Below are 15,147 nucleotides of genomic sequence, written 5' to 3'. Positions count from 1 at the left end.
GTGTATACTCGGTATTATTATACGGTGAGGTGTGATGTGATCGGTGTATACTCGGTATTATATTCATGTTCCGTGTAACAAATCCTGTGATCTCAGCCCTGGCACAATGTTGCAGATGGATACATGAAGTAACATTGTCCGGTCTCGCTGTGATCGGGGTGTACAGAGGAGGACGCAGAGGATACATTGTATCTGTGTCCGGGTTATACATTGTATCTCAGTGAATGGAGTCTTTGTATGGCTCAGCAGATATAAGGGGAGGGCAGGTCATGTGATCAGTCAGCTGACCAGGAAGAGGAGGTGGGGGGGGGGTGCAGGACAGAGCTGGGTGTGTGTACATTGGATGTCACCGCTCAGGATGCAGTGTGTGTATATGGGATGGATATGTTGTATTTTCTGTGATTCTACGTTGTTTGTGATGTATATTGTGTGTTTGTACACTTTGTGGTGTGTATTGTGTCCATGTTCCATGTGTATATTTTATGGTGTATATTGGGGGATGTACGGGGTGTATATTATATGATGTATGTATTGTACAATGTGCGGTCTATATGGTGGGGTGTGTAGGGGGAGATTTACTAAAACTGGAGCTCTTCCAATCTGCTGCAGCTCTGCATAGTGACCAATCAGCTTCCAGGCTTTATTGCCAAAACTTAATTGAGCAAGCTGAAGTTAGAAGCTGATTGGCTCCCAGGCACAGCTGCACCAGATTCTGAGTGCTCCTCATTTAGTGAATCAACACCCTGCTGTATATTGTGGGATGGACGGTGTATACTATATTGTGGAATCTTTATTATATGCTTTCCTTTGTGGGATGTATATTAAATGTATACGTATTGTGGGATGGACGAGCTGTATACGTATTGTGGGATGGACGAGCTGTATACGTATTGTGGGATGGACGAGCTGTATACGTATTGTGGGATGGACGAGCTGTATACGTATTGTGGGATGGACGAGCTGTATACGTATTGTGGGATGGACGAGCTGTATACGTATTGTGGGATGGACGAGCTGTATACGTATTGTGGGATGGACGAGCTGTATACGTATTGTGGGATGGACGAGCTGTATACGTATTGTGGGATGGACGAGCTGTATACGTATTGTGGGATGGACGAGCTGTATACGTATTGTGGGATGGACGAGCTGTATACGTATTGTGGGATGGACGAGCTGTATACGTATTGTGGGATGGACGAGCTGTATACGTATTGTGGGATGGACGAGCTGTATACGTATTGTGGGATGGACGAGCTGTATACGTATTGTGGGATGGACGAGCTGTATACGTATTGTGGGATGGACGAGCTGTATACTGTGCCAAGTGTATTATATGATCTATATTGTGGCATGTGTGGGGTGTGTATTGTGGCATGTGTGGGGTGTGTATTGTGGCATGTACGGGGTGTGTATTGTGGCATGTACGGGGTGTGTATTGTGGCATGTACGGGGTGTGTATTGTGGCATGTACGGGGTGTGTATTGTGGCATGTACGGGGTGTGTATTGTGGCATGTACGGGGTGTGTATTGTGGCATGTACGGGGAGTGTATTGTGGCATGTACGGGGTGTATATTATATTGTGGAATGTACGGGATGTATACTGTGGCATGTATGGGGTGTATATTATGTTGTGGAATGTATGGGATGTATACTGTGGCATGTACAGAGTGTATATTATAGATAATGTAGATTGTGGCATGTATGGGGTGCATATTGTGGAATGTATAGGGTGTATATTGTGGCATGTATGGGGTGTATATTGTATTGTGGCATGTACGGGATGTATACTGTGGCATGTATGGGATGTATACTGTGGCATGTATGGGGTGTATATTGTATTGTGGCATGTATGGGATGTATACTGTGGCATGTATGGGGTGTATATTGTATTGTGGCATGTATGGGGTGTATATTGTGGCATGTATGGGGTGTATACTGTGGCATGTATGGGATGTATACTGTGGCATGTATGGGGTGTATATTGTATTGTGGAATGTACGGGATGTATACTGTGGCATGTATGGGATGTATACTGTGGCATGTATGGGATGTATACTGTGGCATGTATGGGGTGTATATTGTATTGTGGAATGTACGGGATGTATACTGTGGCATGTATGGGATGTATACTGTGGCATGTATGGGATGTATACTGTGGAATGTATGGGATGTATACTGTGGCATGTATGGGGAGTATATTATGGCATGTATGGGGAGTATATTATATTGTGGAATGTTTGGGATGTATATTATATTGTGGAATATTTGGGATGTATACTGTGGCATGTATGGGGTGTATATTGTGGCATGTATGGGGTGTATACTGTGGCATGTATGGGATGTATACTGTGGCATGTATGGGGTGTATATTGTATTGTGGAATGTACGGGATGTATACTGTGGCATGTATGGGATGTATACTGTGGAATGTATGGGATGTATACTGTGGCATGTATGGGGAGTATATTGTGGCATGTATGGGGAGTATATTATATTGTGGAATGTTTGGGATGTATATTATATTGTGGAATATTTGGGATGTATACTGTGGCATGCACAGAGTGTATATTATATATAATGTAGATTGTGGCATGTATGGGGTGCATATTGTGGAATGTACAGGATGTCTGTTATATGCTGTATATTGTAGGATGTATGGGGTGTATATTATATGATGTATGGGGTGTGTAATATATGATGTATGAATGTGGTGTGTACACATTGTGGCAGGAATTACTGAATTTGTATGTAGGGGGTGTATTTTATATGATGTATGTATTGTGTGATGTATGTGGTGTATATTGGGGGATGGACAGAGTGTATATTTTGCTATGTATGGGGTTTATATTGTGGGATGTATATTATATGGTGTATATTGTGTGGGATGTACAGGGTGTATATTATATGATGTGTATATTGTGTGATGCATGGGGTGTATATTATATGGAGTATATTTTGTGATGTATGGGGTGTATACTATATGATGAATATTGTATAGAGTGTATATTGTGGGATGGACAGAGTGTATACTATATGATTTATATTGTATGAGGTATATATTATAAGGTGTATATTTTGTGATGTATGGGGTGTATATTATATGATGCATGTATGGGGTGTATATTCTATGGAGTATATTTTGTGATGTATGGGGTGTATATTGTGGGATGGACAGAGTTTTACATTGTATTGGGTGTATATTATATGATGTTATTATTGTGGGATGCATGGGGAGTATATTGTATGTAGTATATTTTTGCAGAATGTATAGGGTATATATTCTATGGAGTATATTTTGATGTATAGGGTGTATATTGTGGGATGGACAGAGTGTATATTGTAATGGGTGTATATTATATGATGCATGTATGGGGTGTGTGTTCTATGGAGTATATTTTGATGTATGGGGGTGTATATTGGGGGATGGACAGAGTTTTATATTGTATGGGGTGTATATGATATGATGCATGTACGGGGTGTATATGATATGATGCATGCATGGGGCGTATATGATATGATGCATGCATGGGGCGTATATGATATGATGCATGCATGGGGCGTATATGATATGATGCATGCATGGGGCGTGTACACGTTGTGGAAGGAGTGATTGGACTTGTACACATTATAGAGATCCATTGATAATAAACCTTAACAGTGTCTCCCCCCAGTGATGACCTCGGAGAACTCCCCCCTCTTGCACTATCGGCTCTTCAGTGTGTCAGACGGGGCCCTCGGTCCTCCAGACCCCGCCCTCTGCGATGGAGATGCCACCACGGTGGGGACCGGACCTGCCCCCCGCAAGCTTTCCACTTTTTTTGGAGTGGTCGTGCCGACTGTCCTGTCCATGTTCAGCATTGTCGTCTTCATGAGGATTGGTGAGTGCTGCATCTGTGTTTCCGTCCATTGAAAACGTCTGTCTATCTGCTGTGGTCCCCCATAGACATAGGATGGCCTGCCATGGGGGGATGGGTCTACTGGGCAGGTTAGGAATGATATACCAGAGCTAGCTCATGCTGTGCCCCTCCAGCCTCCATAGAGTGTAGTTTGCTGAGCCAGAGATTGAGGCAGGCCAGAGAATGGTTGGAGTCCGGGCAGAGGTTGAGGCAGGCCAGAGAGTGGTTGGAGTCCGGGCAGAGATTGAGGCAGGCCGGAGAATGGTTGGAGTCCGGGCCGAGGTTGAGGCAGGCCAGAGAGTGGTTGGAGTCCGGGCCGAGGTTGAGGCAGGCCGGAGAATGGTTGGAGTCCGGGCCGAGGTTGAGGCAGGCCGGAGAATGGTTGGAGTCCGGGCCGAGGTTGAGGCAGGCCGGAGAATGGTTGGAGTCCGGGCAGAGGTTGAGGCAGGCCGGAGAATGGTTGGAGTGCGGGCAGAGGTTGAGGCAGGCCGGAGAATGGTTGGAGTCCGGGCAGAGATTGAGGCAGGCCGGAGAATGGTTGGAGTCCGGGCAGAGGTTGAGGCAGGCCGGAGAGTGGTTGGAGCCCGGGCAGAGGTTGAGGCAGGCCAGAGAGTGGTTGGAGCCTGGGCAGAGAGTGGTTGGAGTCTGGGCAGAGGTTGAGGATCGGTGAGTGCGTCGTCTGTCTGGTCTGTGTGTCCGTTCTGTGAAAACATCTGTTTATCTGCCGTGGTCCCCCATAAACATTGGGTGGCCTGCCATGGGGGGATGGGTCTACTGGGCAGGTTATCAATGATATACCAGAGATAGCTCATGCTGTGCCCCTCCAGCCTCCATAGAGTGTAGTTTGCTGAGCCAAAGCCAGAGGTCTGGGCCCGGCTCTGCTTTGTCTTTGTTTGGTTGAACTGTTCATACTCCCCCCAACTGCCACCTTAAAAAGAGCTGCAAAGGACTTGTATTTCTGTCCATCCAGTCCATCCATTTACACAGCTCTGCCAATTAGCACAGTTTGGCAGGAGGTCTGATCTTTCTCTGCTGCAGTTCAGGTCTTGTCCTTCCTCCAGCCTGTGATTGGATATGACAAGAGAAGCCGCAGACAGGTGAACTCCTCTCTCTGTCTTTCTGTTCTCTGCTCCTATCAGCATGATCTTTGCACTGCAGCACAACTGATTGGCTCAAAGGCCAAAAAGGATATCAATCCACTTTCTCTGCACCGAAAGGTTCTTGCAAGCCCAGATATATCCTTGAAAAAGCAGCAGTGATATCATCCTAGTCTATGCAGAAAGCAGAGTTGTGGGAGGGACCCAGCAAGCCCCACCCACTACAGGATGCCAACATAAAACTACAAGAGGGGGCGGAGACAAGACCAGTCACTTTGCCCAGGGAGAGAGAGCAGCAGTGAGTGGTCTTTTATTACAGGAAGTCTCACACTGGATTACTGCACAGATCTGGAAGAGATACACAAAGCTCACCAAGTGTTATAGTTGACAACCCTGGCAGGTGAAGTGAGCTCACCCAAGGTGGAATCTAAACACCAGCTTGGACTTCACCAGACCACTCCACAAGGGGTAATGGGCCAGTGGCCCTTAGGTTACCTTACTGCAGACTGACACCAGGCAGGCCAGAGAATGGTTGGAGTCTGGGCAGAGGTTGAGGCAGGGAATGGTTGGAGGCAGGGAATGGTTGGAGTCCGGGCAGAGGTTGAGGCAGGGAATGGTTGGAGTCCGGGCAGAGGTTGAGGCAGGGAATGGTTGGAGTCCGGGCAGAGGTTGAGGCAGGGAATGGTTGGAGTCCGGGCAGAGGTTGAGGCAGGGAATGGTTGGAGTCCGGGCAGAGGTTGAGGCAGGGAATGGTTGGAGTCCGGGCAGAGGTTGAGGCAGGGAATGGTTGGAGTCCGGGCAGAGGTTGAGGCAGGCCGGAGTATGGTTGGAGTCCGGGCCGAGGTTGAGGCAGGCCGGAGAACGGTTGGAGTCCGGGCAGAGGTTGAGGCAGGCCGGAGAACGGTTGGAGTCCGGGCAGAGGTTGAGGCAGGCCGGAGAACGGTTGGAGTCCGGGCAGAGGTTGAGGCAAACAAGAGATCAGGGTCAAGGAAGGGTCCAGACAGACAGTAAGTGAGAGAATAGTTGGTATCAAAGCACATCGCAGGCAGGGGAATGACTGATGTCTAAAGTGAGGTTAAGGCAGGCAGCAAACAAGAGAATGGTTGATTTCTAGAGAGAAGTTGAGGAAGGCAAGAGACTGGTTAAGGCAGGTTGCTGGTAAGAGAATGAATGACGTCCAGACAGAGGTCAAGGCAGACAGGAGAATGGCAGTAATGGGCAGAGTAAGCCACGGGAGACAGGAGAACGCACAGCACTGGTTACCATAGGGAAGATGTTTAAATACCTTCCAGTACCGGAGCGCATGCCCAGTATCAGAGCCACGCATGACTGCATGCCAAGGTACGTGCAGGTGAGTGACCAGCCAAAGAACCACAAGCTGGTGTGTGCACATGACACCCTGCAGATGGACAATACACATGCCTTGCTTATCCCGCAGTGTAGCTTTGAATCTGTAGACGGGTTCGGAGCGGCCATCTGATAGGACTCTGTATTCAGTGATAAGACTCTGTATGTCTGTCAGATAACACTCTGTGTGATAAGTCTGTCTGCCTGATAAAGCCTTGTATATGATAACACAGAGCTCTGGTCTGACACAAGTCATTGTCTGCCCATATCAGTGGCTCGGTACACATGGACATCTGTTAAAGCCCAATTCAAATTCCAGTATAAATCCACTAAATACATTGAAGGAGCCTCCACACAATGGCTTGCAATTCGTTTTGGATGGGCTAATGCAATGTATGGTAACGTACCCCATGCAGTGTGAATTAATGGCCTGGATGTGCTGCCTGTCTGGATCGGAACAGAACTGAATGGACAGAATTAGAAGTCCTTTGCATGTAAAATATTTTCCATATGTGAATTCTGTGTTTTGTGTGCTTGTCAGAAATTCAGCTTTAAAGTAAGACTTGAAAAATGATAATGTATAATTGCATGCAAAGTCCTGCAGTCCTGAGATTTACACAGCTCTGTCTCTGCCTGGTGCTTTCTCTCTTCCTCACTTGCTATCTCCCTCTTGTGGGCCTGTGCTATTTTTCTCTCTCTCCTTGGCTCTCGTGCACTCTCGCCCTCTTTCTTCCTGCCTGTCGCGCACCCTTGCGCATCTTTCTCTCCCTCCCTCACGCTCTCTCTCTACCTCTTACACACCCTCAAGCTCTCTCCCTCCATCCCTCTAGCATGCCCTCACTCTCTCGCTATCTCTCCCTCCCTTTCATGCGCACTCGCTGTCTCTCCCTCCCTTTCATGCGCACTCGCTGTCTCTCCCTCCCTTTCATGCGCACTCGCTGTCTCTCCCTCCCTTTCATGCGCACTCGCTGTCTCTCCCTCCCTTTCATGCGCACTCGCTGTCTCTCCCTCCCTTTCATGCGCACTCGCTGTCTCTCCCTCCCTTTCATGCGCACTCGCTGTCTCTCCCTCCCTTTCATGCGCACTCGCTGTCTCTCCCTCCCTTTCACGCGCACTCGCTGTCTCTCCCTCCCTTTCACGCGCACTCGCTGTCTCTCCCTCCCTTTCACGCGCACTCGCTGTCTCTCCCTCCCTTTCACGCCCACTCGCTGTCTCTCCCTCCCTTTCACGCCCACTCGCTGTCTCTCCCTCCCTTTCACGCCCACTCGCTGTCTCTCCCTCCCTTTCACGCCCACTCGCTGTCTCTCCCTCCCTTTCACGCCCACTCGCTGTCTCTCCCTCCCTTTCACGCCCACTCGCTGTCTCTCCCTCCCTTTCACGCCCACTCGCTGTCTCTCCCTCCCTTTCACGCCCACTCGCTGTCTCTCCCTCCCTTTCACGCCCACTCGCTGTCTCTCCCTCCCTTTCACGCCCACTCGCTGTCTTCCCCCCCCCCCCCCCCTTTCACGCGCACTCGCTGTCTCTCCCTCCCTTTCACGCGCACTCGCTGTCTCTCCCTCCCTTTCACGCGCACTCGCTGTCTCTCCCTCCCTTTCACGCGCACTCGCTGTCTCTCCCTCCCTTTCACGCGCCCTCGCTGTCTCTCCCTCCCTTTCACGCGCCCTCGCTGTCTCTCCCTCCCTTTCACGCGCCCTCGCTGTCTCTCCCTCCCTTTCACGCGCCCTCGCTGTCTCTCCCTCCCTTTCACGCGCCCTCGCTGTCTCTCCCTCCCTCTTCCTCCACGTCTGCCCACCCACTCTCTCTCCGTACCTCTCACATTCATGCCTGCTCTCCATCTCTCTTCCTCTGTCTGCCTATTTTGTTTTCGCTCTCTGCCTTGAGCGTTCTCTCACTTGCAGGCAGAGAGCGCGTGCAAGGTAGGCAAAGAGAGAGTGAAAGTGCACACAAGGCAGGCAGAGAATGCGAGCACGTGCGCCTGCTTTTGCGCTCTCTGCCTGCTTTTGCGCTCTCTGTGCCTGCCTTGCGCGCGCTCTCTGTGCCTGCCTTGCGCACGCTCTCTGTGCCTGCCTTGCGCCTGCTCTCACATTTTCTCTATATGCCTGTCTCACAAGCTCTCCCTTTCTGTCTCTCACAGGATTCGTGGTTGGCCATGCTGGTCTCTTGCAGTCTCTCCTCATGCTCCTTGTAGCATACGCCATAATCTGGCTCACAGTGCTGAGTGTGTGTGCCATCTCCACCAATGGTGCTGTCCAAGGAGGCGGAGCTTACTGTATCCTTCAGCAATGTACCATACACCAATCTGAACATTACTCATTCTGTCACGCATGACATTTTGTTCAGACAAAGACATAATAAGGACACAAATTTAACATACACAGTGGAATCCGTATAATTTAACAGGATAAATGAAGGAAAATGTAGCGTAAAATCTGAGAGATTAATTCTATGGGACATGTCTAGACTGTGGAAAGGAATAGTGACAATTGTGGAATGTGTGAAAAACCAGAGGATGGAAAATGGTGATTTCATGGTAATTATATGGAGGATCGAGACACTGAAGACACCATGAGTCTCTGGTAACAAAATGCGAATTCAACCCATCCAATACTACAATCTACTACTAAGGATCCATCACATTTCTCCTATTAAAGGAGCATTTCCCGTATATGGGTTGGAACGCCTAAAGCTCTTAGGTGGGCAGGAACAGAGCTGGGACCATCTCAAGGTGTTAGGAACACCCAAACTTCCAAGGTAAGTTGGAACCATCTAAAGACCCAGTCTTCCTAAGTGGGTAGGAAGAGAGTTGGGACCATCCCAATGTGGTATAGAACACCCAATCCCCCTAGGTTGGCAGGAAGGTAGCTGGAATCATCCCAAGTTGGTAAGGAACACCCAAACCTCCTAGGTAAGCAATAACAGAGCTGGAACTATCCAAGGGTGGCAGGATTACCCAGTCCTCCTAGGTGAGCTGGGACCATCCCAAGGTGGTAAGGAACACCAAACCCTCCTAGGTAAGCAATAACCGAGCTGGAACCATCCAAGGGTGGCGGGAGCACCCAGTCCTCCTAGGTGAGCTTGGACCATCCCAAGGTGGTAAGGAACACCCAACCCTCCTAGGTAAGCAATAACCGAGCTGGAACCATCCAAGGGTGGCGGGAGCACCCAGTCCTCCTAGGTGAGCTGGGACCATCCCAAGGTGGTAAGGAACACCCAACCCTCCTAGGTAAGCAATAACCGAGCTGGAACCATCCAGGGGTGGCGGGAGCACCCAGCCCTCCTAGGTGAGCAGGAACAGAGCTGGGATCATCCCAAGTTGGTAAGGAACACCCAAACCTCCTAGGTAAGCAATAACGGAGCTGGAACCATCCAAGGGTGGTGGGAGCACCTAGTACTCCTAGGTGAGCTGGGACCATCCCAAGGTGGTAAGGAACACCCAACCCTCCTAGGTAAGCAATAACCGAGCTGGAACCATCCAAGGGTGGCGGGAGCACCCAGTCCTCCTAGGTGAGCTGGGACCATCCCAAGGTGGTAAGGAACACCCAACCCTCCTAGGTAAGCAATAACCGAGCTGGAACCATCCATGGGTGGTGGGAGCACCCAGCCCTCCTAGGTGAGCAGGAACAGAGCTGGGACCATCCCAAGGTGGTAAGGAACACCCAACCCTCCTAGGTAAGCAATAACCGAGCTGGAACCATCCAAACTTAATGGGAACACCCAATCCTCCTAGGCGGGCAGGAACAGAACTTGGACCATCCCAAGATGGTAAGGAACACACAATCCTCCTAGGTTGGCAGGAAGAGAGCTCGAACCATCCCAAGGTGGTATAGAAAACCCAATCCTCATAGGTAAGCAGGAACAGAGCTGGGACCATCCCAAGGTGGTTGAGAAACACCCAATCCTCCTAGATGGGCAGTAAGAGAGTTGGGACCATCCCAACTTGATAAGGAACACCCAATCCTCCCAGGTGGGCAGGAACATATTGGGTACCACTCCAAAGATTTGCAGGAGGATACAAACCCCCTAGATGGGTAGCACCAGAGCTGGCACCACCCCAAGGTGGACAAGAACAGGGCTTGGAAAATCTAGTGAGGATAGGGGAACCAAAATCTTCCAGGTGGCAGAAACAAAACTGGGATAACCCTGAGGTAGGTAGGAACACCAAAACCTCCCAGCTGGACAGGAAGAGGACTAATAGGATCTCATTATGAAGTTCCCCAAGATATATACATTAAGAGATCTGCAGATTAAAGGACCTGCCAGAACCTGTATCACCTATAATCCATAGCTCCCTTAACGTAGATACTGACTTTGTGTGGATCTAATGCTGGCCATATTTGGGCGTCTTCGAAGCTTTTGGTCAGATTTTGATTGAAAATACAAACACATAAAATTAAACCACACACAAGGACTTCTACACTCCAGTTTTGAACTTGTTTACAGACCATATTCTGATGAAAATCGGTCAAAAATGTCTTTGTGTGTTGCCATTAGTTTCAGTTGATGTTGACCACAAATTTTTGGAAATTTGAAAATGATTGAAATGGAATGTGATGGGTTGCTGTAGGACAATCGATCGTGAGTGAACTTCTTAATCAGAATTGCCAAGTGTGTGGACCAGCTTTAAAGTAAAACTTCAACCTAATGGCCTCTTCTGTTCTAGGGATAGCTGTCACTTTTTGGAGTCCACTGTCCCACCCGAGTTTGGTTATATCGCCCTACCAGGAACTGTCAACAATAAAAACCCTACAGAGGTTCTGACTTTCACACACCATCCAAAAAGAAACAAGTATTGGTTGGAATTATACTTTAAAGCACAGGAAGGGAAAGTACTCATACAGCACTTTAAAATCTTGGGGGTTCAAGTAACTGTATTTTTGTATTTTTGCCTCTTGGAGTTCTTGCTCCTTAACCATCTTCCAGTTATGATCTCGCGCACGCTGGGCCCGGAGTTCGGTGGTAGTATTGGCCTGATGTTTTACCTGGCCAATGTGTGTGCCTGTGGAGTTTATGTGCTGGGTCTGGTGGAGGGTGTGCTGGATATTTTCGGAAGCGGTCAGTTCAATTTTCTAGCCTACATCATAGTTCTTTCCTTTGCGTTTGGTTTCCTCCATAATTCCTCCTGTCTCATCTCCCCCCAGACTCGTCTGATCCCACAAACCCCCTGCGCTCGCTTCCACAGGGGTACGGATACAACTTCCTGTATGCCAGCGTGGTCCTCCTCATCTGTCTGTCCATCTGTCTGATCGGGGCATCCATTTACTCCCAGGCAGCCTTCTTCATCTTTATTCTGGTCTTTCTGGTCCTCTTGTCCATCTTGCTCAGTTTCTTGGCCGTTGGGCCACGCCAAATCACCATCCGACATGGGGGGAATGTAACACTAATTGGAGAGTACACCGGAATCAACAGCACCACTCTCCATAACAACCTGCAAGGTAAGTGCTATGTATGAGATGTAGCACCAATCAGCTGTCTTCGTTTTTCTTGTGTATTATGGGTAGCCTCCATCACTTCTGAATGATCTTAAAGCTGAACTCCAGGCCAACCGCTAAATACACAGATGAAATATACACTGCTCAAAAAATTAAAGGAACACTTTGAAAACACACTTCCTGCCGGACCTCTATACTGACATGGACGGGGTGATGGGTGAGGAACATAAGGACGCCCCATTGTTTGATGGAAATGAAAATTGTCAACCTACAGAGGACTGAATTCAAAGACACCCCGAAAATCAAAGTGAAGAAATGATGCAGCAGGCGAGTCCATGTTGGTGAAATGTCATTGCAGCAACTCAGAATGGTCCTCAGTAGTATGTATGGCCCCCACGTGCTTGTATGCATGCCTGACAACGTCGGGGGAGGCTCCTAATGAGACAACGGATGGTGTCCTGGGGGATTTCCTCCCAGATCTGGACCAGGGCATCACTGAGCTTCTGGACAGTCTGAGGTGCAACCTGGCGGTGTCGGATGGATCAAAACATGATATCCCAGAGGTGTTTTATTGGATTTAGGTCAGGCGAACGTGGGGGGCCATTTAATGGTATCAATTCCTTCATCCTTCAAGAACTGCCTGCATACTCCCCCCACATGAGGCCGGGCATTGTCGTGCACCAGGAGGAATCCGGGACCCACTACACCAAGAGGAACTCAGGACCCACTACACCAGCGTAGGGTCTGACAATGGATCCAAGGATTTCATCCCGATACCTAATGGCAGTCAGGGTGCCATTGTCTAGCCTGTAGAGGTCTGTGTCCCTCCATGGATATGCCTCCCCAGACCATCACTGACCCACCACCAAAACGGTCATGCTGAACCATGTTACAGGCAGCATAACATTCTCCATGGATTCTCCAGACCTCTTCACGTCTGTCACATGTGCTCAGGGGGAACATGCTCTCATCTGTGGTGGACCTACCAGTTCTGGTGTTCAATGGCAAATGCCAATCGTGGTGCCTGGCAGTAGGCACACTAGAAGATGTTGGGCCCTCAGGACACCCTCATGAAGTTTGATTCTGATTGGTCAGAGACATTCACACCAGTGGCCTGCTGGAGGTCATTTTGTAGGGCTCTGGCAGAGCTCATCCTGTTCCTCCTCACACAAAGAAGCAGATACCGGTCCTTCTGATGGGTTAAGGACCTTCTATGGCCCTGTCCAGCTCTCCTAGAGTAACTGCTGTCTCCTGGAATCTCCTCCATGCTCTTGAGACTGTGCTGGGAGACACAGCAAACCTGGCATTGGCACGTATTGATGTGCCATCCTGGAGGAGTTGGACTGCCTGTACAACCTCTGTAGGGTCCAGGTATGGCCTCATGCTACCAGTAGTGACACTGACCCTAGCCAAATGCAAAACTAGTGAAAAACAGCCAGAAAAGATGAGTAGGGGAAAAATGTCAGTGGCCTCCACCTGTAAAACTATTCCTGTTTTGGGGTTCGTCTCATTGTTGCCCATCTAGTGCACCTGTTGTTAATTTCATTAACACCAAAGCAGCTGAAACTGAGTAACAACCCCCCTCTGCGACTTACCTGACCAGATCCATATCCCAGGAGTTTCATTGACTTGATGCTAGACTCTGATTAAAAAGTGTTCCTTTAACTTTTTTGGGCAGTGTATGTAAGGGCATTGTTTACACTTGCCTGGCAGAGCAGGAGACCTGATTTCTTTACTGCAGTTCAGTATCTCTTCCCTCAGCACCTCCAGTCTGTGACTGGACAGTGAAAGGAGAGGCAGAAAGCTGATGAGCTAATATCTGTCGCTCTGCTCTCTCCTCCTAGCAGCATGTCAATTGGTAGCACATGGCACTGCAGTACAACTGATTTGCTCTTTGCAATGCAAGTGTCTGATGCTAATGCAGGTACTTGTATGACACTTCTTGTATTAAAAACAACTGTGATGATTTTATTCATAAATACAGAGCTGCATTATTTTATCTTCTTTTTTTTTTATATATATATATATTTGCCTAGAGCTCAGCTTTAATCCTTTTGTGGATTTGTTCCAAGTTAAGGTTTCCACACTGTTTAATGGAGATGTTCTATGCCCAGCAGGAATACAAACTGGGGAACTCCGCTCCTAGATGGTACTCAGCTCTCATAATGGGCACAGCGGGTGTACACACCTGGGAACTCAGCACAGGGATGGTGGGAACCCCTCATAATGGGCACAGCGGGTGTACAGACCCAGGAACTCAGCACAGGGATGGTGGGAATCTCTCATAATGGGCACAGCGGGTGTACAGACCCAGGAACTCAGCACAGGGAAAGTGGGATTTCTACATAATGAGCACAGAGAGTGTGCAGACCTGGGAACTCGGCACAGGGATTGTGGGAACATCTCATAATGAGCACCGCAGGTGTACAGACCCGGTAACTCCACACAGGGATGGTGGGAACCCCTCATACGCCCAGACCCAGTACCTACAACTGGGGACAGGAGAGAAATACATTTTGGGAATTGTGTTGGGTACAGTGTCCCTTATCATTGGGTCTGGCTGAAAGTTTGTATTTTTAAAAAAAATGTCGCTAGCATGTTGATTGGTGGGGGGCAGAAACCAGGGCAGGCAAAATATAAGCAGATGAAACTTTAGCTTGGGGAAATAAAATGTTGAATAACGCCCTGCCCCCTGTGTGACGCCCTGCCCCCTGTGTGACGCCTTGCCCCCCCGTGTGACGCCTTGCCCCCCCGTGTGACGCCTTGCCCCCCCGTGTGACGCCTTGCCCCCCCGTGTGACGCCTTGCCCCCCCGTATGACGCCTTGCCCCCCTGTATAAGTTTTTTCTGAAATGGTGGATTTCCTATCTTGTCTCTTTCCCAGCGGAGTATTCTCTGGATTATACCACTGGTAACCTCATGAACTTTGCCATCGTGTTTGCTGTGATGTTCAATGGCTGCACCGGTATCATGGCGGGGTGTAACATGTCCGGTAAGTCACCGCATTAGATTGTATGACTAGAATCTTCCCCTTTGTGGGAAACCAAAAAAAGTAACCACCATTAGATGTTCATTGAACCCTCTAGAGCAGGGGTGGGCAACTGTGGCCCTCAGGCTGTTGGTGAACTACAAGTCCCATCCCGCCTCTGCCTTTGGGAGTCATACTTGTAACTGTCAGGTTTGCAATGCCTCATGGGACTTGTAGTTCTACAACAGCTGGAGGGCCACAGTTGCCCACCCCTGCTCTAGAACAAGGGTGTCAAACTCCGTTTCATCATGGGTCATATCGGCATTCTGGGTGTCCTCAAAGGGCCAGTTGTATCTGCAAGACTGAATGTCCAGAACACTCCTTACATCAGATGTCAAGAGCCTCCT

The 15,147-nt window shown here is 49.0% G+C and overlaps 1 protein-coding gene across 1 annotated transcript in view; it reads left to right on the top strand.

The window, feature by feature from the left end:
* Nucleotides 1-311: 311 nt before the first annotated feature.
* Nucleotides 312-15,147, top strand: part of SLC12A9 (solute carrier family 12 member 9) — a 48,815-nt gene continuing 33,979 nt past the window's right edge. Inside the window, exons 1-6 of the mRNA XM_089667385.1 lie at nucleotides 312-365; nucleotides 3,676-3,882; nucleotides 8,479-8,613; nucleotides 11,265-11,396; nucleotides 11,483-11,776; nucleotides 14,657-14,764. Of these exons, the coding sequence (XP_089523511.1) occupies nucleotides 344-365; nucleotides 3,676-3,882; nucleotides 8,479-8,613; nucleotides 11,265-11,396; nucleotides 11,483-11,776; nucleotides 14,657-14,764 (898 nt within the window). The 5' untranslated portion in view covers nucleotides 312-343. The remainder of the gene's footprint in view (nucleotides 366-3,675; nucleotides 3,883-8,478; nucleotides 8,614-11,264; nucleotides 11,397-11,482; nucleotides 11,777-14,656; nucleotides 14,765-15,147) is intronic.

Source organism: Staurois parvus, unplaced genomic scaffold (genome assembly GCF_062004578.1).
Source record: "Staurois parvus isolate SC_StPar_1 unplaced genomic scaffold, SC_StPar_1.0 ptg003232l, whole genome shotgun sequence".
Classification (NCBI taxonomy): Eukaryota; Metazoa; Chordata; class Amphibia; order Anura; family Ranidae; genus Staurois; species Staurois parvus.
The sequence above is the reverse complement of the archived record's forward strand: the minus strand, read 5'-3'. Positions and strand labels throughout refer to the sequence as shown.